This window comes from Theropithecus gelada, chromosome 4, assembly GCF_003255815.1.
Source record: "Theropithecus gelada isolate Dixy chromosome 4, Tgel_1.0, whole genome shotgun sequence".
Taxonomy (NCBI): domain Eukaryota; kingdom Metazoa; phylum Chordata; class Mammalia; order Primates; family Cercopithecidae; genus Theropithecus; species Theropithecus gelada.
The window spans coordinates 74,752,759-74,776,054 of NC_037671.1; the positions used below are offsets into that span (position 1 = coordinate 74,752,759).

General features: G+C 34.6%; 1 protein-coding gene across 1 annotated transcript in view; it reads left to right on the forward strand.

Annotated features, from left to right (window-relative positions):
• MYO6 (myosin VI) overlaps positions 1-23,296 on the forward strand; it is a 161,005-nt gene that overhangs the window by 135,239 nt on the left and 2,470 nt on the right. Inside the window, exons 24-33 of the mRNA XM_025382209.1 lie at positions 2,509-2,599; positions 3,356-3,506; positions 6,438-6,646; positions 7,595-7,673; positions 8,874-9,034; positions 11,579-11,608; positions 14,698-14,736; positions 17,902-18,005; positions 18,778-18,909; positions 21,200-21,226. Coding sequence (XP_025237994.1) covers positions 2,509-2,599; positions 3,356-3,506; positions 6,438-6,646; positions 7,595-7,673; positions 8,874-9,034; positions 11,579-11,608; positions 14,698-14,736; positions 17,902-18,005; positions 18,778-18,909; positions 21,200-21,226 — 1,023 coding nt within the window. The remainder of the gene's footprint in view (positions 1-2,508; positions 2,600-3,355; positions 3,507-6,437; positions 6,647-7,594; positions 7,674-8,873; positions 9,035-11,578; positions 11,609-14,697; positions 14,737-17,901; positions 18,006-18,777; positions 18,910-21,199; positions 21,227-23,296) is intronic.

The following is a 23,296-nucleotide window of genomic DNA, read 5'->3' on the forward strand; positions in this document are numbered from 1 at the left end:
CGTGGAGTTAAATTTGCAAAATATGAATACAGCAAATTAGAACTCTAAAAATTTCTACATAATTAAAAAATGCTAAAATTCAAGATAGTGAAAATAAAACCAAAGAAAAGAAAAAGAAAAAAAAAACCCCAAAACTAAAAAGAAAGTTTGACATACAAAAAAGTGTATTATAGGAATAGATTATAGACAGTTGCATGGAGATAGTCCATAAGAGCTGGCTGTCTTTCTCAGTCATTAACTATATTTTGAAATCTTGTACCATGAATAATAGGTGCTTTTTTTCTTTTAGGACATGGTTCTTCTTGGAGAATATGTTCATATTCATTTTCTTCATGAGATTGCTCTTTTTGAAATTCTTCTATGATCCCTGTGATTATGATTTTGGGGATTTTAGATGTTAGGGATTTTAATCGAGGAATTTTGACCTTTTGGGATTTCAACATTTGAGATTATGGATTTTGGGATTAGGATTTCAAACCCCTTTGACATACTGGGCTAAGCTGCTTTTGTGTGTGGTTTGGCCAGGTCATAGCAGTTACATAGCTGGCCCAAAACAAAAGTGAGGGACAGAACATTTTGGGGTTGCCTAAGGATCTGTGGCAAACCTTTAATTGTTGGGAACTGTGTGGGAATCAGTAACTTGATTACATTTACAGTTGCCCCTCATACTCATCAGAGTACCTGAAATAGTGCTAGGCATATGAAAAGGATTCAGTAAATTTTTCCTTATTAGTAGGAAAGGAAAATTATTTTGGCCTAATGAAAAAGAATCATGCAAACAGAGATTATTTTTGAGATATTTTGTTAGACAATTGTGAACATAGATAAAAAGAGAACTATTAATATAAAAAGAAAAAAGCAGAATCTCTTTTTCCCATCATTTTCCAAATATAAATATATTACTGTAGTTTAATACGTTCAGCTTTACACATTGCATTATGATAGAAAACACATTATAATAAAATTATCTGTTACACCATTCATTTGTGGACTGTGTTCTACAGTGGTACTGAAGTCAGTAACCGGGCAGGGATCTTTGCGGAATGTTAATAGGAAGCTCTGAAAGAAAAGTTGAAGGCCAGATCATCCTAGGAAATTCTGAGTAACTGAAGTTAAGTAGATTTCTTTGCTGTAGGATTCTCAGAGGCTTCACTCTGTGTGTTCATTGTGAACCTCCAAACAGAAGTGTAGTGTACGGCTTTTCATACACTCATTTGACAGGTAAATCCTTTTTTCAGGACATACCTATTCAGTATGTTGCCTAAGACAGTTTAGGAGGTAGCCGTGTAGCATAATAAGGAAATAATGCATTTAAAATGTAAGCCTAACCAGATACATGATATTGTAACTACGCAGTGGGTTCCCCTTGCCCACTACCTAGACAGAGCTGATTTATCAAGATGGGAATTGCAGTAGAGAAAGAGTAATTCACGTAGAGCTGGCTGTATGGGAGACTGGAGTTTTATGATTACTCAAATCAGTCTCTCTGAAAACTCGGAGATCTGAGTTTTTAAGGATAATTTGGTAGGCAGGGGCTTGGGTTGGAGATGAAATCATAGGGGGTCAAAGTTGAGTTTTTCTTGCTTTCTTCTGTTCCTGAGTGGGATCATAGAACTGGCTGGGCCAGATTACCTATCTGGGTGGCATCAGCTGGTGCATTGGAAGGTCTGCAAAATATCTCAAGCACTGATGTTAGGTTTTACAAATGTGATGTTATATATGGGAGCAATTTGGGGAGGTGGCTGTGTGGCTCCTAAACAGTAATTTCTAATCTTGGAGCCAATTTGTTAGTCCTGCAAAGGCTGACTGGTTCCCCAGGCAAGAAGTGGGTTTATTTTGGGAAAGGGCTATTAACGTGTTTGTTTCAAAGTTAAACTATATAAACTAAATTCCTTCCTAAGACTAGTTTGGCCCACACCCAGGAATGAACAAGGACAGCTTAGAGGTTAGAAGCAAGATGGGCTTGGTTAGGTCAGATTTCTTTTACATAATTTCCTTCATTGTAAATTTTACGCAGGTGGTTTCAATATCTTTTTATTTTAAGAAGAATAAGAAATTATAGAAATGTTAAAACTGGCTGGGCATGGTGGCTCACGCCTGTAATCCTAGCCCTTTGGGAGGCTGAGGTGGGAGAATCACTTGAGGTCACGAATTTGAGACCAACCTGGCCAACATGGCAAAACCCTGGCTCAAATAAAAATACAAAAATTAGCCTGGCGTGGTGTGTGCCTGTAGTCCCACCTACTCAGGAGGCTGAGGCATGAGAATCGCTTGAACCCGGGGGGTGGAGGTTGCAGTGAGCCAAGATCGTGCCATTGCACTCCAGCCTGGGTTGAGACTCTGTCAAAACGAAAACAAACAAAAAAATGTTAAAACTTTCTGTTTTTGATATCTGATATATAATACAAGATTTCATGTTTCTTGAGAATTACTTTATGAAAATGAGTTTTTAAAAATATATGTTAGATTTAAACTGAATAATTTTCTATCATTTTCTCTTACACATAGTGAAAAACAAAATAAAATATCGAGCTGAAGCCTGCATTAAAATGCAAAAAACTATTCGAATGTGGCTTTGCAAGAGGAGACACAAACCTCGGTAAGATGAATAGTCCCTAAAAAGAACTCTACAAAACCTAGTTACTGTAATACAAAATGATAATAAAGTCATAATAAAAAGCAGTTTGGATACTCAAGGAGTTTTCTCACGTTCTTCGTAAGATGATATATTAGTCTTCTATTTGTAATATTTATTTGAAATTAGTTAATTCATTTATTACCTTATTACTTGCCTCATTCTATAAAAGGATTTGAAGTGGCATACGAAAATGTGTAAAGGTTATAAAACAAGAAATAAGTGTTGAGAGAAGCTCTTTTATTCTGACTATTTTAGTTATTTGAGTTTCTTGATAATGTCAAGGTGACATTTTTAAAAAAAACTCACTAATATATTTACCAAAATTTTCAAGATTATCTGTAGGAATTACATTGTCCCATTATAAATTAGTCTTTATTTCTTATTTGAATCTTTCATTTTTAATTTAGACTTAAAAATTGGAAGTCTGAATATCTATTGATCCATCACACCTTTTCAAAGAGACTTAGATAACTCCTTTAAGGTTCTCTGTGATTTGAATTCTCAAAGTTGTAGAAGGCTTTAATCCTGTTGGCAGGCATCAGTGTCATTCACACTCATATTTGATTTTTTAAGCCTTCAACAAAAGATCTGAAAAAGAGAATACTAGATAATATTGAAAACGGAAGTGAAATACCCTGTTTAGCATTTTATAAATGAAAAATCTGCCAAAAGTACTAAATGATGAAATTAGGCCCTAATGAAGTATTATTTTTACAGCATTGATGGCCTGGTTAAGGTGGGCACACTAAAAAAACGACTTGATAAATTTAATGAGGTAGTCAGTGTGTTGAAAGATGGAAAACCGGAGATGAATAAACAGATCAAAGATCTGGAAATTTCTATTGATGCTTTGATGGCCAAAATTAAGGTACGTAATTTTAACCCAAATGACTTTGACTTTTTACATAATTTAATATATTTTGTTACTGGTATTGAAATTGTATAGAAAAGGTCCTTAGTTTTTCAAAATTACAAAATGTGTTGAGACCCAATGATGGCAAGTAGATGCTCATCATATTACCTCTACTCTTTATGTTTGAAAAATTTCATAGCAAAAAGTTAAAGAAGATAATTTTTATGCCGTTTGTTCTGTTGCTAAGAAAGATATTCCCCACAACTTTATACGTAGGTGATGGGATGATCTGTGCATCAAACCCACCATGGCACACGTTCACCTGTGTAACAAACCTGCACATCCTGCACATGCATCCCTGAAATTAAAATAAAAGTTGAAGGCCGTGCGCGGTGGCTCATGCCTGTAATCCCAGCACTTTGGGATCACGAGGTCAGGAGATCAAGACCTTCCTGGCCAACATGGTGAAACCCTGTCTCTACTGAAAATACAAAAACTAGCTGGGCATGGTCGTGTGCACTTGTAATTCCAGCTATTGGGGAGGTTGAGGCAGGAGAATTGCTTGAACCCAGGAGGTAGAGATTGCAGTGAGCCAAGATCATGCTACTGCACTCCAGCCTGGCGACAGAGTGAGACTCCATCTCAAAAAAAAAAAAAAAAATTAAAGTTGAAGCAAAAAGAAAACACAAAACACATATATTAAAAAAAAAAACAGATGTTTCTTCTACAAAAGAGCAACTAAAATACCATACTTTATTGGTGAGCTCTTGCATAATCATGACTTAGAGAGGATGAATGCAAATAATTTAATTTGTTTCATGCTTTTCTACTTTGAGAAACTAATTTTTACATTATAAAAGTGACAGGGCACGGTGGCTCCCGCCTGTAATCCCAGAACTTTGGGAGGCCGAGATGGGTGGATTACTTGAGGTCAGGAGGTTGAGACCAGCCTGGCCAACATGGTGAAATCCCTTCTCTACTAAAAATACAAAAGTTAGCCGGGTGTGGTCACACGCGCCTGTAGTTGCAGCTACTTGGGAGGCTGAGGCAGGAGAATTGCTTGAACCCAGGAGGCAGAAGTTGCAGTGAGCCAAGATTGTGCCACTGCACTCCAGCCTAGGCGACAGAGCGAGACTCTGTCTAAAAATAATTAAATAAATAAATGATAAAAGTAATATAATATTATAACAAATTTGGAGGCCAGATGTGATGGCTCGTGCCTGTATTCCCAGCACTTTGGGAGGCCCAGGCAGATGGATCACCTGAGCTCAGGAGTTAGAGACCAACCTGGTCAACATGGCCAAAACCTGTCTCCACCAAAAATACAAAAAATTGGTTAGGCATGGTGGCATGAGCCTGTGGTCCCAAGGTGGCTGAGGTTACAGGATTGCTTGAGCCCAGGAGGTGGAGGTTGCAGTGAGCAGAGATTGCACCACTGCACTCCAACCTGGGTGACAGACCCGTGGCTTAAAAAAAAAAAAAAAAAATTGGAGAAACCACTAAAAACCTCTTAATACCTCCACATTAACAAATTCAGTTAATATACTGTTGTATATCACAGCATATTTTTACTTTTATTTTTACAGTATAATTTTACTTGTTTTTACTTTACCTTACACTATTTTATGCATAAATGTTTACGTAGTTCTTAATCATAATACACATTTCAATTTCTATCTCTACCATTATGTTATATACTTGTCCATGTTAATACATTATCTTCATAGATACGATAATGTAATTTACTTAATTTTGTGAAAATAGCAATTTCCTCTCCAATTTTGTGGGAAAAAAATGGGACCCCTTTTTTTGTTTTGATTTTTATTTATTTGATTACTAGTGGAATTGAAGACTTTTCTGTGTTTGTTAATTATATTTCATATTTCATTAATTACATTTTGTATCTTTTCCTCAATTATATTTTAGAGTTTTAATGCTTTTTCTCAGTTTCATAGGTCAGCGCAAGTATGTGGGATATAATAAATATCTTAATGTGAGCATTTTATGTTTTCTGCAGATACTTTATGTAAACAATGGCAATCTTGGAGGTAGAAAGGAAAAAAAGATCTGGAGGAAAATGAAAATGCTATAAATAGACTCAGCTGATTTTATAAATCTGTCAAGGGCCATCCTTGTTTATGTGGTATTATAAATTAACCCACCCACATTTTCTGAAGGCGAAATCATCTAATAATTTTGGATATATTTAGTAATTTTTAAAGTATTCTCTAGGTACTATTTGAACATTGTTATAAAGTAGTAGTAAACTCTTGCTAAATTAGCTGATCATTACTTAAGAAATATTGTTTTCTTTTTGAGACAAGAGTCTTGCTGTGTTGTGCAGGCTGGAGTGCAGTGGCGTGATCTTGGTACACTGTAACCTCCGCCTCCTGGGTTCAAGCAATTCTCCTGCCTCAGCCTCCCGAGTAGCTGGGACTACAGGTGTGTACCACCATGCCTGGCTAATTTTTGTATTTTTTTTGTTAGAGACAGGATTTCACTATGTTGGCCAGGCTGGTCTCGAACTCCTGACCTCAGGTGATCTGCCCACCTCGGCCTCCCAAAGGGCTGGGATTACAGGCATGAGCCACCATACCCGGCCTAGAAATAATTTTTAACTGCAATATATTACCTTGTCCACAGTACACCTGTCTAATTGATGTCTAATACTTGTGTGCAGAGATAACATAAAAGATTTTTTGAATAGTATTTAATGTACAAACAGTATAGCAAAGATAACAGACATATTGCTTACCATCTTACCTAGTTTTTGCTGTATTTGCATACTGGAGTAGTTTTTTATTTTAAATTGTTAAAAAATAAATAAAAACGTAAAATTTATCTTAACCATTTTTGAGTTTATAGTTCAGTATTGTTAAGTATATTCACATTGTTGTGCAACAGAAGAAATAAGCTTTTACGTACCTATTATTTTATTTTTTAAAGTCCACTATGATGACACGGGAACAAATACAGAAAGAATATGATGCACTGGTTAAAAGCTCAGAGCAACTCCTCAGTGCATTACAGAAAAAAAAACAGCAGGAAGAGGAAGCAGAAAGGCTGAGGCGTATTCAAGAAGAAATGGAAAAGGAAAGAAAAAGACGTGAAGAAGATGAAAAACGTCGAAGAAAGGAAGAGGAGGAAAGGCGGATGTGAGGCATTTATATTATTTTGAATAAGAGACTTAAATAGTGAATTATTGGTATTCACAGTGGTTAATGACAGTTCTTTTTTTTGTTTTGTTTTTGAGACAGGGTCTCGCTCTGTCACCCAGGCTGGAGAGCAGTGGCGTGATCTCGGCTTACTGCACTCTGCCTCTCGGGTTCAATTGATTCTCCTGCCTCACCTCCTGAGTAGATGGGACTACAGGCACACACCACCACGCCTGGCTAATTTTTGTATTTGTATTAGAGACGGGGTTTCACTGTGTTGGCTAGGCTGGTCTCAAACTCCTGACGTCAGGGGATCCGCCCGCCTGGACCTCCCAAAGTGCTGGGATTACAGGCGTGAGCAACCATGCCAAGTTGACAATTCTTAAAACGGTGTTCTTATTTTAATGAACTAATTTTGTAATAAGTTTGAAAATTGAGAAAATAAGCTCATTTTATAATAATGATAACATAAAATAATTTTAACTATAATCTGAATTTTAGTTAGACTCTTATACCTGAGGATTTTCTTCTTTTTAAAGCTGATTTGTTTATTGTTTTCTAAGCTGGGTAAATGACATTCCTACTTTTCTGCAGTTTTAAAACTGGTAACATTTTGAAAGATTGCCATGATAGGGTAGAGAGAATGGATGAGTTGTTGAGTTGGAGAGGGAGGGGAAGCATCTTTAATCAGGACCTTACAGCCAGGCTTTGTAATCACATTAATCTAGAGATGTTAAAAGTTATAGAATACAATACATTTGTTTTATTTAAGAATTATTGTCAATAGAGTTAAATTTTATTTTATTCAAAATAAGTTGATATATGTGGCCAGGAGGTTAATTTGCATTCCCAATCTGTTGCCTTTATTAGTAAATAATAGTTAAATTGTCTTCTGAAGGATTCCTTATTTTCTGTTAAATTTTTGAAGAGTTTTCTATTTTTTATTAGGAAACTTGAGATGGAAGCAAAGAGAAAACAAGAAGAAGAGGAGAGAAAGAAAAGGGAAGATGATGAAAAACGTATTCAAGTACGTACTTACTGGATTGAATTTCTATTAAAATGAAACCTACAGGCCGGGCGCTGTGGCTCATGCCTGTAATCCCAGGCGGACGGATCACGAGGTCAGAAGATCGAGACCATCCTGGCTAACGTGGTGAAACCCCATCTCTACTAAAAAAACCAAATTAGCTGGGTGTGGTGACGGGCACTTGTAGTCCCACCTAATTGGGAGGTTGAGGCAGGAAAATGATGTGAACCTGGGAGGCGGAGCTTGCAGTGAGCCGAGATGGCACCACTGCACTCCAGCCTGGGCAACAGAGTGAGACTCTGTCTCAAAAATAAATAAATAAAATAAAATAAAATAAAATGGAACCTACAAAGGAAGTGTAAATGAGATCTTGATTCGCTAGATAAGCTGTTACTAGTTTATCCCAGAGACCAAAGGCCAGTTTTTGAAGTGGTTGTGGGAATGGACTTTGGAACTAGGGAAGTGGGTTCAAATCCAGGATCAGTCACTGACAGAAATTGTGACATTGTACAGATTATAGTGAGTAACTTGGGTCACAGTTTTCTCTTTGTAGAATGTGGATAGATAATAGTTGCGAGCATTTGATAGTTAATACATGTTAAAGCATTTTGAACACTGTGTACCTCAATAAATATTAATAATTGTTATTGTACCTAGCGGAGAGTCAAATGAAAATTCACTTAAAATGTTAAGTTTTAAAATATCATACAACTTTGTAGATACTGGTATTAATAAATTAGGATTGAGATTCTCTCTCCACCCCTAGTTTTTAAAAAGTCCCTTGTTAAGAATAAATTGCTCATGTATTTGAGTTTCTGTTTGTCATGGCTTTCATAATATATCCTAAGCATAACCCAAACTTTAAATTCCTGACATCTGCTCTGTAGGTGCTAGTGTTAATGGGATGCCTAAGATACTCATATGATGTTTGGGACACTAATATTTATAGTCATAGAATTGTGAAGTGTGGTTCTTCTGCCTTCTCTTGGTCTTGGGAAAGAGGCAAAATGGGGATGTGTTTGAAGCATTAATTATAATAAAGAAGAAAATAGAGACTGAAGAGATCTGTGCTTAAGCAATTCCTTAGTAAAGAACTTGTATGGGGGCAGTTATGCCTTCCCTTTTATTTTAAGTAATAAGGGGAGCGATCAAGTAAACAAGTGAAGAACTCTTGGTGAAATGGCTTTCTGCCCTTGTCAGGCTGAAGTGGAGGCACAGCTGGCCCGACAGAAGGAGGAGGAATCCCAGCAGCAAGCGGTTCTGGAGCAGGAGCGCAGGGACCGGGAGCTGGCCCTGAGGATTGCCCAGAGTGAAGCCGAGCTCATCAGTGATGAGGCCCAGGCCGACCTGGCACTGCGGAGGTACTGGGGCCCCTGGGTGGGGTATAGCGCTCTCTCCTTTGCTTTTTCTACCTCTGCCTCTCATTTCCATGCAAAAGGGAATAGGAGAAAATCATATTCTGAAGGCCCTGGTATATTTGAGCTAAAATAATGTTAAAATTATTTGTATCAGCTTTCATACTCAAGTGAATGAAATAATTGGTTTTTCATCAAATTAATAAACTATTGAAAAATAAGACTAAAATTTCACTAATGAGTACTCTGTTAAGAAAACATATTAACTTTTACCCTGAAATTGTTTAAGAATGTAGTATATTAGGTAGGCACCTAATTTCTAAATACCTGTCATCAAACACTGGCATCGAAATAAGTGACTGTGTTATATAATGCAGTTTAATGTATTTGTAGTTGAGATTTTTCTAATGCAAAAAAATTTAATATGTTAAACATCCTGTTAGTTGAAATGAGAAATGTACTCTGCAGTGCCTCAGAATAAATGAGTTTCCCTTTCCAAGAAGGGAGACTTAAATTCATTGAAATATTTTGGCTTCTAGGGTTTCTGAATTATCTCTAAGCACTTCACTATAGTGGAGTGTGTAGGAATTTGGAAGCTCTTATTAAAATTTGCAGAAAGCTTTTATAGAATCATTTTTTAAAAAAATTAGTATGTAGAAGCATTAATTATTTTGATTATTTATAATAAAACTAATTTGTGAGGTTCCTTTGTATGTAGGTATATATATGTTGTGTATATATTGAGAGGCACATAGACACGTAACCATGCTTTTCAGAACTTAAAAGCAGTTTATGACGAAATATAGAGTACAACCACTAGATGGCGATGTTTCCTTGTGAAAGGATCAAATTGCAATGTAATGGAGTATTTAGCAAAAAAACAAAAGACAGGGAAGGAAAGGGGCATATAGAGTCGCCTTCACGTTTTTTCTGTTAGGTTGGTGCGAAAGTAATTGCGGTTTTTGGCATGGGTAAAGCTGCAATAACTTTTGCATCAACCAAATAGTATGTGATTGTATTGGGGAGCTCTGGGACTGCTTGTATATTAACATACATTATACTGTGAATAAACTGAATATGGCTGTATGAACAAAAGATGTTATAATTATTAAGCTCTTGGGTTTGAGTCTAATATTTGGGCTTTTTAAGATTTCACTATAATTAAAATATTTTAGCCCAGATAGGGCTTTTATAAATGCAGACTCAGCTCAGCTGCTGTTGTATTCCTTCCACCTGTGTTATGTCAGCATGATTGGGAGCCTTTATGTGTAACTGACTAGCCACCTAGGGCAGGCTCTTAAATGAACCAAACTTTTACAGCTGCTATCCCTGATGTCTGTGAGGAAATACTGCAGTTGACAGAGTTGGTTTTATTATGGCAGAAGTCAATTTCTCAGGGACTTGTTAATGTAGTCATTATTGGTACTTACTGTCAAGCTTTATGTTTATGCACTTGAAATATCAAGCTATATCCAGTGCCATTCCATATACTGTATACAAGATACTGGCTCATATGTGGACCCTTCCCATCTTCAGACAGGTACACTTCTTCCAGGTTGAGTAGTCTCTCAGAAAGAGTGGACCATTCAAATTTGTTTGACATAAACAAATTACCTGTAATTTAAGTTAAGCAGAATTAGCTAGATAATGGGACCATATTAAGTAAAGAGGAGGTATTCAAATCATTATGACTTGAAAGGCAGAAGAGCTAGTTTTAGTTCTGTGGTTCAGACCTAGGGATGGTATGAGGAATGCCCTCCAAATCCTTTCTGTCAGCTCTCCGGGAAGCTTTCTCTGACCCTCAGGTCCTCATGAGCTCCTTCCCTTCTGGACGTCGTGGTGATTTTATACTCTGAACTACAAGCATTAGCACTTGATTATGAATGATATTCTGTACAGATATCGCATGTTTGATAGTTTAATCTTACTCCATGGGCTGTAGCTAAATGTTTTTGAATATTTATTTTACCTTTGTTAGCACTGAGTTTTTTCTATAACAAATTTATGAGTAAGAACCAAGTAAACTGTTCTTAATCTATAGCATGATGTTGTTGGGTTCTATGCTGTGTTAAAAAATATATATATTATAGATTGATTCTGCTTCAATAAGCAATTTTAAGTTACTTTTCCAGCTTGGATTCCTATCCAGTAACTTCCAAGTAAGAATTGTTTTCGATGTATGTCATATGTTCTAAAATATAATTTCAATCAGTTATACATATGATCCTTGATGCAAAGAGATGGTTTCACATTACCTAAAATTGTAAAATAATATCCAGATTCTATTAAAAACAAACCTCACAATGTATGAATTTTCTAATCTAGATGTAATGTATTGGCTCTTTAATTTTCACTGCATGCCTTATTTTCCAATCATTTTTAATGAATTCTTAAAAAATATTAAAATTCTGAGTGATCTCATGTGTTGATTAGAAACAATTGAGTTTTTAAAATCAATGAGTAAAGTAATTGAAACACAAATTTGCACAATCCAGATTTTCACAGTTCACAATTGGTTACGATATTAACTAAAATATATTCTTTTCACAGAAATGATGGAACAAGACCCAAAATGACACCGTATGTCACTTACCTTTACCTTTTTAAAAATAGGTTGTAGATATTTTTTGGGAGTAGTTTTCACATTGGAGTAAATTTTAAATTATTTTCTTCTGTTGAAAGACAATACGATAACCTTTTTCATCTTTTTCTTGTCTAGGAAAAATGTTGAATGCTCTTGTTTGGTGCTCAATCACAGTAGCTCATGATTTTGGTTTCCTTCTTTGTATCGTCTGCTTAAACCATAATGTAACACCCATTTTGTTTTGTGTTTTCTTTTTTTTTTTTTTTGAGACAGAGTTTCGCCCTTGTTGCCCAGGCTAGAGTTCAGTGGTGTGATCTTGGCTCACTGCAACCTCTGCCTCTCAGGTTCAAGCGATTCTCTTGCCTCAGCCTCCCAAGTAGCTGGGACTACAGGCACACACCACCATGCCTGGCTAATTTTGTATTTTTAGTAGAGACGGGGTTTCACCATGTTGGCCAGGATGGTCTCAATCTCTTGACCTCGTGATCCAAAGTACTGGGATTACAAGCATGGGTCACCGCACCTGGCCTGTTTTATGTATTTTTTTAAACTGCCCCTTCTTCTTTATAGAAGCAGGTGTGGAGGCATAAATAATAATAAAATATTTGATTTTCAGTATATATGATAGTTCATTCTGCTACATCTAAAATAATTCATAATCTGAAATTACATATGTAATGCTAACTTCGGTGCTAATGTATCTTTTTCTTATGAAAATCTACCCACAAAGAATCCAGGTAACATTTGGAGTATAAATTTTGTTATATAAAATATAAAACATATTTTGTATGTATGTTATGTATACTACATATAAGGATTTTGGAACATATATAAAATCTTTAATAGCTTTGAGGACTCCAGCTTAACATTTATGTTGATGGTTCTCAACTCTATCAGACTCCAGCCCCAATAACAATTTTTTTAATAAACTATGCAACCTATGTAAATAACTGTCCAAACAATATACATAAAGTAGAAATACAAGGATAGTCATTTATAATAAAACATACTTATTTAATATGAAAGTGCTTGTGCATTACTGCAGTAGAAGACATGATAAGTGATCAGATGTTTTTGTTTATGTATAGAATCATCATGAATGCTGTAGCTACAAATACAAATTGATAGAGAGATGTTGTGTTGGGCATTCACATGCCATGAAATTGTGAACAGTCCTTTGTGAAGTTCTGAACAGAGCCAAGTACAATATTCTCTCAATTACACAGTATTTGTGTAATCCCTAGAAAAATTCTGTGAATATTAAAGGCATGCAGAAAATACATTGTTTACATGTAAAACTTTGTTTACATGTAAAATATGTGTTTGTATGTGTTTTTCACCTCTGTATGTCTGACGGACATGTTAAAGTTAAATGGGGCATGGAGCAGTTCTTCCTTGGGTAGGACATTTGGCATTCCTTTCCCCTTACATCAGCAGATGACAGGAGTATACTCACACATCGTTGTTACCACAATACTGCCCCAAATTTTGAAAATACCTCTGAGTGGGTACTCTTGCCCTCCATTGCCGTAACTGCTTTATAGTTAACCATTTGAGCTTGAATTAAATAAGTCCTGCAGTCAATGTCTAAGGTGAAATTGTATTTGCATATAGTGTGGTAAAATCAGAAGGAAGAAAGCGCCTGGGTGCAGGAACCATTTCTGTCTGGTGAATTTGTTGTAGTGTATTGGTCTAGGTCAGGTGTATCTTGATGTAGGGTCAAGGAGGATAATGCATCAGTAGAGACTGCCATCCATTGTACTGTCAAAGCACGCAGAAAAACACCTGTATGATCAACAGACCCAGTGGTAAAGAGATTTGAAAGTCCATGGACTCCCTTAAAACCTAACCATGGGAAAAGAAATGGAGGAAGCTTTAGGAGGAAAAGATGGTAAAAACAGATGCTCTTGATTTCTGAGACAAAAACCTTGAGGTGCAGTGATAATACAATTAAACATACCTATCAAAATCATGCTGCATTTGAAAGTGAGAAGATTCTGAGAAACTACTAGCTTAAAGAGAGATTGATAAATGTATTGCTCAAAAGATAATTTTTATTAGATTGTATTTGTGTTATATTTTGTTTTTGCTGTCCTTCACTGTCAGCTTTGAAGGATATCTTGTTCTCTGACTGTGCTTTCTTAGACCTCCATCCGTACATAATTGTAGACAGTGTTCATTATGAGAAAAGAGGAATACAGGAGTCTTCTGCTCCTTTAGTCAGGGTCCCAGCTCTTGGCAGGCGTTCAGAAAATTGCACCTCGAAGCAAATATACCCATCCTCTTTTCTTATGATTTTACTGATTTGGAAGGGTTTGAGGTTACTAGAGTTTGATGAGTAGAATGAATGAGAAAATAATTATGAAGGAAAAGAGCAAAGAGCAGGGAAATAAGTTAAAGAAGTGTTGATGAACACTATGAAACTTCATTCCCTTTTAAAGAATTAAACAAATTTTGAGAAAAGTTACACTCTTTTGGGTAACAAAAGCAAAGTAAGTTTTTTGCCTTTGGCAAATGTTTATCCTTGGAAGGTCAGAATGCCTCAGATCTTTCATTAGTCCCTGTTTTGATATTCTTTTTCTTAAGAGCATGCTTCGATTTGGAATTTTAGAGCTTTGAATACATCAGATTTTTTTTTAAACTCTGACGCTGTCAAATACATCCGCTTGTGGTTTTCCACCATTGTGCCTTATCTAATTAATATTTACTAAACAACTGTGGTGCAAAAATCCTCATATGGAATCTATATCTTGCCAAGTTTCCTGTATGGATTTAGACCATGTTATTTGTATTCTGTATGTAAAAGAATACCATAAAAGCTTTCCTGAGATTTTATCTAAAAGTTGCTACTGCAAAAATGGAGAGGCATTCAGATAACTTTAACTGGATTTAAATAAAAATATTGCTGTGTGTTATGGCTGGATTTGTTGAAAACTATATCATAGGCATTAACAAAGTAAAACAGTTATAAACAGTTGTTAAGTAATATTGAAAAAATATATTTTAATTATACTTTTAGATATTTTAATTAATTTATGTAGTATGCCTTTTATGTAACCATATTGTGTTATCATTTTTCTTGTAGGGAACAAATGGCCAAAGAAATGTCAGAATTTTTGAGTAGGTTAGTGCAGTGTAATTGGGGGAAATGAGTGTTCACCTCAAAATCATATTTTAAAATTACTTTTGATTATTTGGACCAGAACCTGTTACATGAGTAGCCTGCTTTTTCTATGTAAAGTGATATTTATTTCTGTACAAGAAATATCACTTCTCCCTCACCCCACCCAACAAAGAAAAAGTTAAAAAGCAGTATTCCTTCAAAGTCGTGGGGATACCATTGGCATTTTGAATGGGACAGTTCCCTTGGCAGTGGAACTCTACTGCTTATCTCTGGCTGCCACCAACTTAGTCTCAGTAGGGGATTTCTTCCCCTCATCATGACAAAATGAGTATTTCGCAGTTCTCCCTGGGGTGGTGCTGCCCGTAATTTGTGCCTCGTTGAAGAGGAGGCAGAGGAAGAGCATGGCTCTTGAGGGGCTCTGCACTATGGCACATGGTTTGAAAACCACTGGTGTAAATTGAGCCACCAACAGGATCTGGTCCGTTACTTTTATAAATGGATATGATTCACTAACATGTTAATTCTTAATTTTGAAGTTATAAAGATAATTAATAGTGTTAATATATTTTAAAAAATCAGTGTGCTACTGTTGTATTCTTTACATGATTGTCTTTATAGCAAGTCTGAATAATCAGCAAATTACCCCTTTACTATTTTAGTAACTCCAGAAATGGAGGTGGGGAAACCTTTAAATGTGTTGCATTGATGTACTTCTTTGGATGCTATGCTTTTTAGTAGATGTACTTTTGTTTCAGTTAATAGGAATGAAAAGTTAGTGTTATTAAAACCATATTTTAAGCAATAATCATTTGAATTTAATGTAATTTTTAAAAGTATCAAAACACATTTTACATGTATTCTAATACCTTATATACATTGACAATCTATAAAACTGTCTGTATGTCAGTTTACTTCTTCTTTCAAAAGAAAACAACAAGAACAAAACAAATTTTCAGCTGTCCTCCTAGAAAAGAGTCCCAGAACAGCTTAAAAATAAAGGGATTTTTTTTTTTTTTTTTGGTTTATTGATTGGTAGTTTAGGGATGTACAAAAGACAAAGAATATTTGAATAAATGTAAAAGCATAATTTATTGTTAAGGAAATGAGAGACCTTGCTGATACACAGCTGGCCGTTTTTGAGCAAAGCAATTAAGACCAAAAAGCTACATGGAAAATTGCCACTTACACCGCTTATGAAAAGTATAGATTCTGCAACAAAGCTAAAACAGATTTTAATCATAAAAATACAGGAAGGACTAATGGCCACACATTATTCTTTAGCTAGTCTTATGTGTAACTAACAATCACTACGTCAAACAATTTTAAGTATGTAGGATGAAGAATGGTATTTTTTATTCTCTAGAAAGAAAGCATATGCAGGCCTTTTAAAGAAGCGAGGGCACCTTATTTATTTCATTGTTAAGCTTAATATTGAAAAAATAATTTCCTTTACTTCAGGAAGAAAGTAACATATTCTCAGACATCATTTTTCAATTAAGTATGTGTCTTCACTGCTTGCCAGGATGGCTGTTATCTTTCAAAATGTAAAAGACTGAGGAAATACATGTTTATTTTCAGGTATTATATTTTGATCAACCCTCTTTAAGAGGAAGTATCTTCCAGGTAGTAGATGATAATGGAGAATTTCCTTGTGTGATATATAAGAAGCAATACTTTTGTTTTTTAATACTTATTTTAATATTTTGTGCCACCTTATTTTCATGTCTTGAAATGTGATGTATTTAAACTCTTCCTTTGTTACATTGAGCTTAAAGTCTTGCAGCTTATTCTGCGTGTCTGCTATTTGCAAGTGTAATCTTTTGCTGAAAAATAAGTGTATTATTACAGAAAAGAAATTGTTCCCGTATTTTCTGATTAATGATCTCAAATTATATGCATAAAAGTCTTAAAGACCAGGTGTGGTGGCTCACGCCTGTAATCCCAGCACTTTGGGAGACTGAGGTGGGCAGATCACTTGAGCTCCGGAGTTTGAGACCAGCCTGGGCAACATGGCGAGACCCCATCTCTACAAAAAATACAAAAATTAGCCCGGCTGGTTGGTGGGTGCCTGTAGTCCCAGCTATTTAGGCGACTGAGAGAGTAGAGCAGGCTACTCATGTAACAGGAGAATTGCTTGAGCCCGGTGGTGGAGGTTGCAGTGAGCCAAGATTGTACCACTGCACTCCAGCCTGGGTGACAGAGCCAGACCCTTTCTCAAAAAAAAACAAAAAAAACAAAACAAAACAAAAACTAAACAAACAACAAAAAAACAAAAAAGCAGGCCTTAAAGTACTGAGTAGCCCTGTTTTGAAAAAGTTGAATTTATTTCATTTAATTGAGTGCTTTGGATTTTATTTCTTTTCTCTTTCCTCATACAAATGTTCCTACTAAATGGGTCATAATACAATACTTGTGCCCTTTGAAGTCTCTGTTATTTACCTCATGAGCTAAAATCTCTTGAATTTACTAGTTTTCTTATTATGAGGGTATGGATTTTGTCTGCTTATAGGACTTTTCTAAGTGTTCTTATAGCAGTGAAGCCTAGAAAAGTAAGAGTTTCCAGATTCCATCCGTTCTTTTAGCTGACTTTAATGACTCTAATGTGGTGGGTTGCAGGTCTGGCTACTTACCTATATACTCCGTAAACATCCAGAGGCCCAGGGATATTCTGAGCCACTGTGTGTGAATGGAGTTTGGCCGTCTGTAGCTTTCAGCAGTCTCTCCGGGTGGTCGCACTGTGCAGCCTCATGGCTCATAAACAAAACTTCGATATGCTTTTAATGATCTTTCAAGTGTGTTGAGGATTTCTTTTTTGATTTTGAGGAATATATGTCAGTATATTTTTAAACTTTAAATTTAGTTCATATATACATTAGTAAAAACATTGAAACTGAAGTCTGGGGGAAGTTTGTGGAACTAGAATATTAGAATCAAAAGTTTGGACTTAAAATCTAATATGACTATCAAGTGGCATGCTGGAAAATTTTAATTTATTTGGCTGTCTTTTAGTATGCCATTCTTAATCTCATCTGTCAAAGAAACAAAAATTATATTTTTCTAGTAGCTGTTTCCGGTTTTCAAACTTATGCATGCTTTCTTGCCTCTTTAGTCAATGTTTTCTTCATGTTTCTGGTTTAAACATGTAAAAATGTATAATAATTACAGAGGTCCTGCTGTACAAGCTACCAAAGCAGCTGCTGGTACCAAGAAATATGATCTTAGTAAATGGAAATATGCAGAACTACGTGATACCATCAATACTTCTTGTGGTAAGTGTTTGGAGAAGATCAATAATAGCAAATGTTCATAGTGATAGGTGATAAACACATAGATTGGGATGGGGGTGTGTGTGTATGTATATATGTATATATAAATATATGTGTATAAATATATATATGTATATATAATATCTATATTATCTGAATCTTTCGTCCATGAATGCAAAGTAACAAATAACAATCCAGTGTTTCTTTTCAAGGCTATTTTTCTTCCCACAGAACAATTAGAGTAAAATACTATATCCAGAGGATCCCACATAGTTGTGTTATTTAAATCACAGTGTTTGAATTCAGAAAACTATAAGTAGGAACGATGAATTCAGAAAACTATGACTAGAAACAAAAGTATCATAATTGTACATAATTTCTCACTATATTCTTTCCCTCCATTTAGTATATCTACATAATTAGAAAAGTCTTGCTTATAAATCTAGTTTGTATTTTATCACAGTGACTTTTTACTCTATTGTCAAGACTTGTGGGCTTCGACAAGTTGTTTAACGTTTCTGATTCAATTCCTTCATATGCACCTGTTTAGTTCAGAGTTCTGTGGAGCAAATGATATAAGATATTATGACATAAGGAAATGATCTGTAAATTTGAACAATATTATAAAATGCTTATCTTTATGAATAACTAGCTTACTTTTGATTTTGTATCATTAATTTAAAAATAAAAAAATCTTATGCCACAGAATAATTATATTATTATGTTAGATGAATAAATTAACATGTCATTTTTTTTTTCTCTGTGTAATCAATAGATATTGAGCTCCTGGCAGCTTGCAGAGAAGAATTTCATAGGAGACTAAAGGTGTACCACGCTTGGAAATCTAAGAACAAGAAGAGAAATACTGAAACAGAGCAACGTGCTCCAAAGTCTGTTACTGATTATGGTAAAAACAAATCTGTACTTTTGAATGTTTTAAAATATATACATATAAATGCATGTATCTGTACTTAAGACATTTGGGTAAAATGTCCCATATAAATTTTCTCCTGCTGTAGAACTGTGAGCCATTGAATGTAATACAGCCTTGATGGCCTTTTATAGCATTATTTTTATGAGTATGTCTTTAAACTCTTTCTTGTTAAGATATATTGAATTTACTATAATTCAGACAATAATTTTCTTGTCTGTATTGAAGAGGGTGTGCATGTATAATTTTCACACATACACACCCACACACACACATGCACACACTCACAAGATTAAATGTGAAAATGTCAGGATTGCCATGCATCTTTTACTTTAGATGTGAAATGAATTTTACATATGAAAATGAGTTGCTAAATAGGATGATGGTTAGTTTTTATTTTTAAATTTTCTATAATTTTTATTTTTTAAATAAATAGAGATGAGGTCTTGCTATTTTGTCCAGGCTGGTCTCAAACTGCTGGGCTCAAGCAGTCCTCCTGCCTTGGCCTCCCGAAGTGCTGGGATTATAGGCATGAGCTACTGCTCCCACCCCTTTTTCTAATTTTTAAAATTGAATGTAGCTCAGTTTTTAGAAATAGTTCCTTGAAATACCCAATATTGTTATCTTTTTTATATGTCAGTATAAGTACTTTTCTGTTGCTCCCAGAATAGGGTTATAGCCTGGAAAAAGGAAGGAATTGATTCATGCATTGTCCATTTACACTCTTAATTCCTTTGTTTCAAAAAGAATTTTACTGCAAACATTATTTTACAATACTGTGAATATATGAAAGTGAGAAATACTACCTTGCTTCTGACTACAGTTTTGCCTAGATCAAGATTTGATTTTTTGATTGGGATCCTGAACATGGATTTTGTTACTTTGTTATGCAAAATGCCAAGGTGTATACTTGAAATTGGAAAGTAGAGCAGGAGAGATATAACCTAGTAAAAGCATGCATGAACTTGAACATTAACTGAGAATACGTGTGATATGTGAGTTGTAATTTCAATCTTTAAAGCAATAATTGGACTTACTATGTTTAAGTTGGCACAATTTATTAGCTTAATTCTGGTTAACATCAAGGTGACAACAGATTTAATATTTTGTGGTTTTTTTTCCCCCAAGGGGTGTATTCCCAACAGTTGATAGCATAGTTTAGCAATGCAGGACCCAAGTTGACTTAAAAAATGAGTTCTTGGTTATATTTTGCTTCCTCACTACCTTCGAAGTAAATAAAAGCAATGTTTAAATAAAGTAAATTTAATAGTGGAATTTTAGCGTTTCTAAGTTGTTGCAAAGAATAGATTGAGTGAGGGCAATATTATTATTAATAAGGGTAATATTAGTGCCAGTGATTGCTCAAGAGATGGCAGTCAGAATATAGGACTATGCAAGGGCAGTGGGAGGTCACTTGTAACCAAGAAGTGGCAGGTGGAAGCCACACTAAACACTGTGACACCACTCTCTTCTCCAGTTTCATGTTTCTCCTCTTCGAATTGAACACAACAAAATGATTACGTTAGCTGTTCACTGTCTGTGTACTGAGTTCTGACCACAGATTACCTTTGTTTTGCAAAAAATGACAATGGACTGTTCTTTTTAGCTGTAAATGTTATAATTACTACCTTTAGCTTGACAGACTTTCATTATATTGTATTTCAAAATTAATACATCTGAGTGATCACACTTCTTAAAACAAAGAGAGGTTCTTGTAATATTTGGCATACACATTTTAAATTAATATACACGTATTTATTGTATTTGTGACTCAAACTTTGATACCTTATTCATCTAGCTTTACCCAAAAAAGATGCAAATAATATGTGGCTCACCTTGCCGGTTCAACTACTGTTTCTGTTTGTAATATATTATTTGGGAAAACAAAAGAGTAGATTAGGAAAATTTCCTAAGGGTTCTATCAAGGTTTATGAACAAATTTAGGAATTTATGTGAACACAACCCCACACATACATATTAAGCCTTCAGAGAACTTGATTATGAGTCGTTTTCAGGATATATTTTATCAAATGTAACTTCTGCTTTCAGAAATTTCCTAAGCCTAATCAGTCAAAATAGCCTTTTAAAAAAATCAGAAAGCAGCACCTGCTTTTAGGTAATTCTGAGAATATTTGGCTTGTGGATAGGATATTTACTTTTCAGTCACCACCTCAATTGATGGGAAGACTTTTATAAATTAGAAAACTGCTCATTTAACAGTTTTGGCATTTTTATCTTTTCTTCAACATAAAATATTTGTTCACAGATTTTGCACCATTTTTGAACAGTTCACGTAAGTCAATGGGTGGTAACTCATGAGCTAACTGGAAGATGGGTTAAAACACTTTACAAAGTACTAACTTCTATTAAACGTTGTTTTGCTACAATTTTAAGTGGAATTGTAGTGTGTTAAAGTTGCTATATCCATACTAAGATATATTTTAAATGGGGGAGGTTGCTTTATTTGGATCACTCCAATATGTATATGTATTACAAAAAATCTAATGAAATTAATGTTTTATCAAATTACTTGCATTAAGAAAATGACTACCATTTTAAGCTGAGAGAGTATACAATTCTTATTGTAGCAAAACTCTTAACATAGCAGCTGACCTTTTAGAATAAAGACTAACTTTTAGGTGCTGGTTTTTGGTCACTGTATTTTCAAACACTGATGGTGTCTGCATTTCTGTCTAAAGGTATTTTAGTTTTATAGATAATGTGATAGTGTATACAGGTTTAATAATGATACCTCCTTAAATAGAGGAGATTATTGTTACATTTATAGCTTCTTATGATACACATTCTTTGATAATTTAAAAGCTTTTAGTCACCTTAGTGTACAGTAAATCTCTTATAGAATTAGTTGGGCAGTAATGATTTGGATATAATGTCACATTCATTTTCCAACTGATTGGACCTTATGTTTTGAAGTGCTACTTATAATTTATAGGGCTGCATTTGAAGATTACACAATTGAATATGAGGGAAAGTTGTTTAGAATATTAGTTTCAAGCTTTTAATGTCTGTCTGTATCTTTGTGTTTTTCCAGATAAGTATTCATTTCTAGTCTTCCCCAACAAAATTTCAGTTCTCCCATTAGTAAGAGAAGCTATCAAAGACTTTATATTTAGTTTCTTAATTTTATCCAGTATCTTAACTTACAGGAGACTTACTTCAAATTAAAAAGTAGGTTAATTAATAAATGACTATCAGTATCATGGTAAATTTCCCATAAACTGGACATTAAATTCTGATTCACTACTTAAGATGGAGGGAAGGTTTTAAAATTCTTATTTTTGAATTAGTACATTTTCCACAATGTAGGGAGTTTTAAAAACTTAAAGTAGAAACACTGAACTGTAAGTAGCTCTGGGAAAACAGGAGCGAAAGAATAGATAAGCAGATGTCTGTTAATATGTGATGCAACTTTTAAAGTTACTAACAAAACCAGGCCTCTCGTTCCTTCATGGGCATATTTAGCTTTGCTAACTGCTTTTTCCTTTCTCTGGTTTGCAAAGAAATAAATTCAACTGCTATAAAGCTTTTGCTATTTCTTGGTATAAAAAGTAGAATAAGAGTATTTTCATCCTTTCAGTATTTGCAAATTCTTACAGAAGCCATGTAGCTGTTCTCGACTTCATATCATATGTATATTTTACAGTATTTCTTTGACACACTTAGATTTTCATAGTGAGACTCTTAATTGAGCTGCTGTAAATGGTTGGTCCACTTTTGAAGTTCTGTGAGTATAAAACATATTAAACAGGCTAACCAAACTTATACTGCTAAAGATGTAAAGTCATTGCCCCAGGGAAATGTTTACATTTGCAGATAAAGTAAAAACCTAATTGTTAAGTAATGAAAATTGAGCTAGGAATGAAAGATTGATATGAATGAAATGCCCAGTACTAGTAGAAAAGCAAGGATTTTTCTTTTCTATTGACAAGGAGAATCAAATGTTACATACTTTGCACTTACTTCATTGGATTTTATTCCAAAAGAAATCTGATTTCAGAGTAAGTAATTATCTTTAAGGGAAAGTTTATGCTTACTGTTATAAGGTGGGGTTTTTTTTTGTCATATGGTTATCTAAATATTGTTAATATCTGTGTTATTTGGTCATTTTAAATCCTAAAATTTGTTGGCAAAAGAAAAAAATTTTATATGACTTCTACTTTTTGTGGAAATAGTGATTAAATTGACAAATGTCTACATCCTTCAGATTTTTGAAATTACTGTTTACTTTGTTCTATCATAAATAGTCTAATAAAAGTTACTCGACAAATTTGAACTCTTTGGAGGAAGAATATAAATTTAGTGAATAACAGTAGTTTGTTTTCCTGATATATGAGTTTATTTT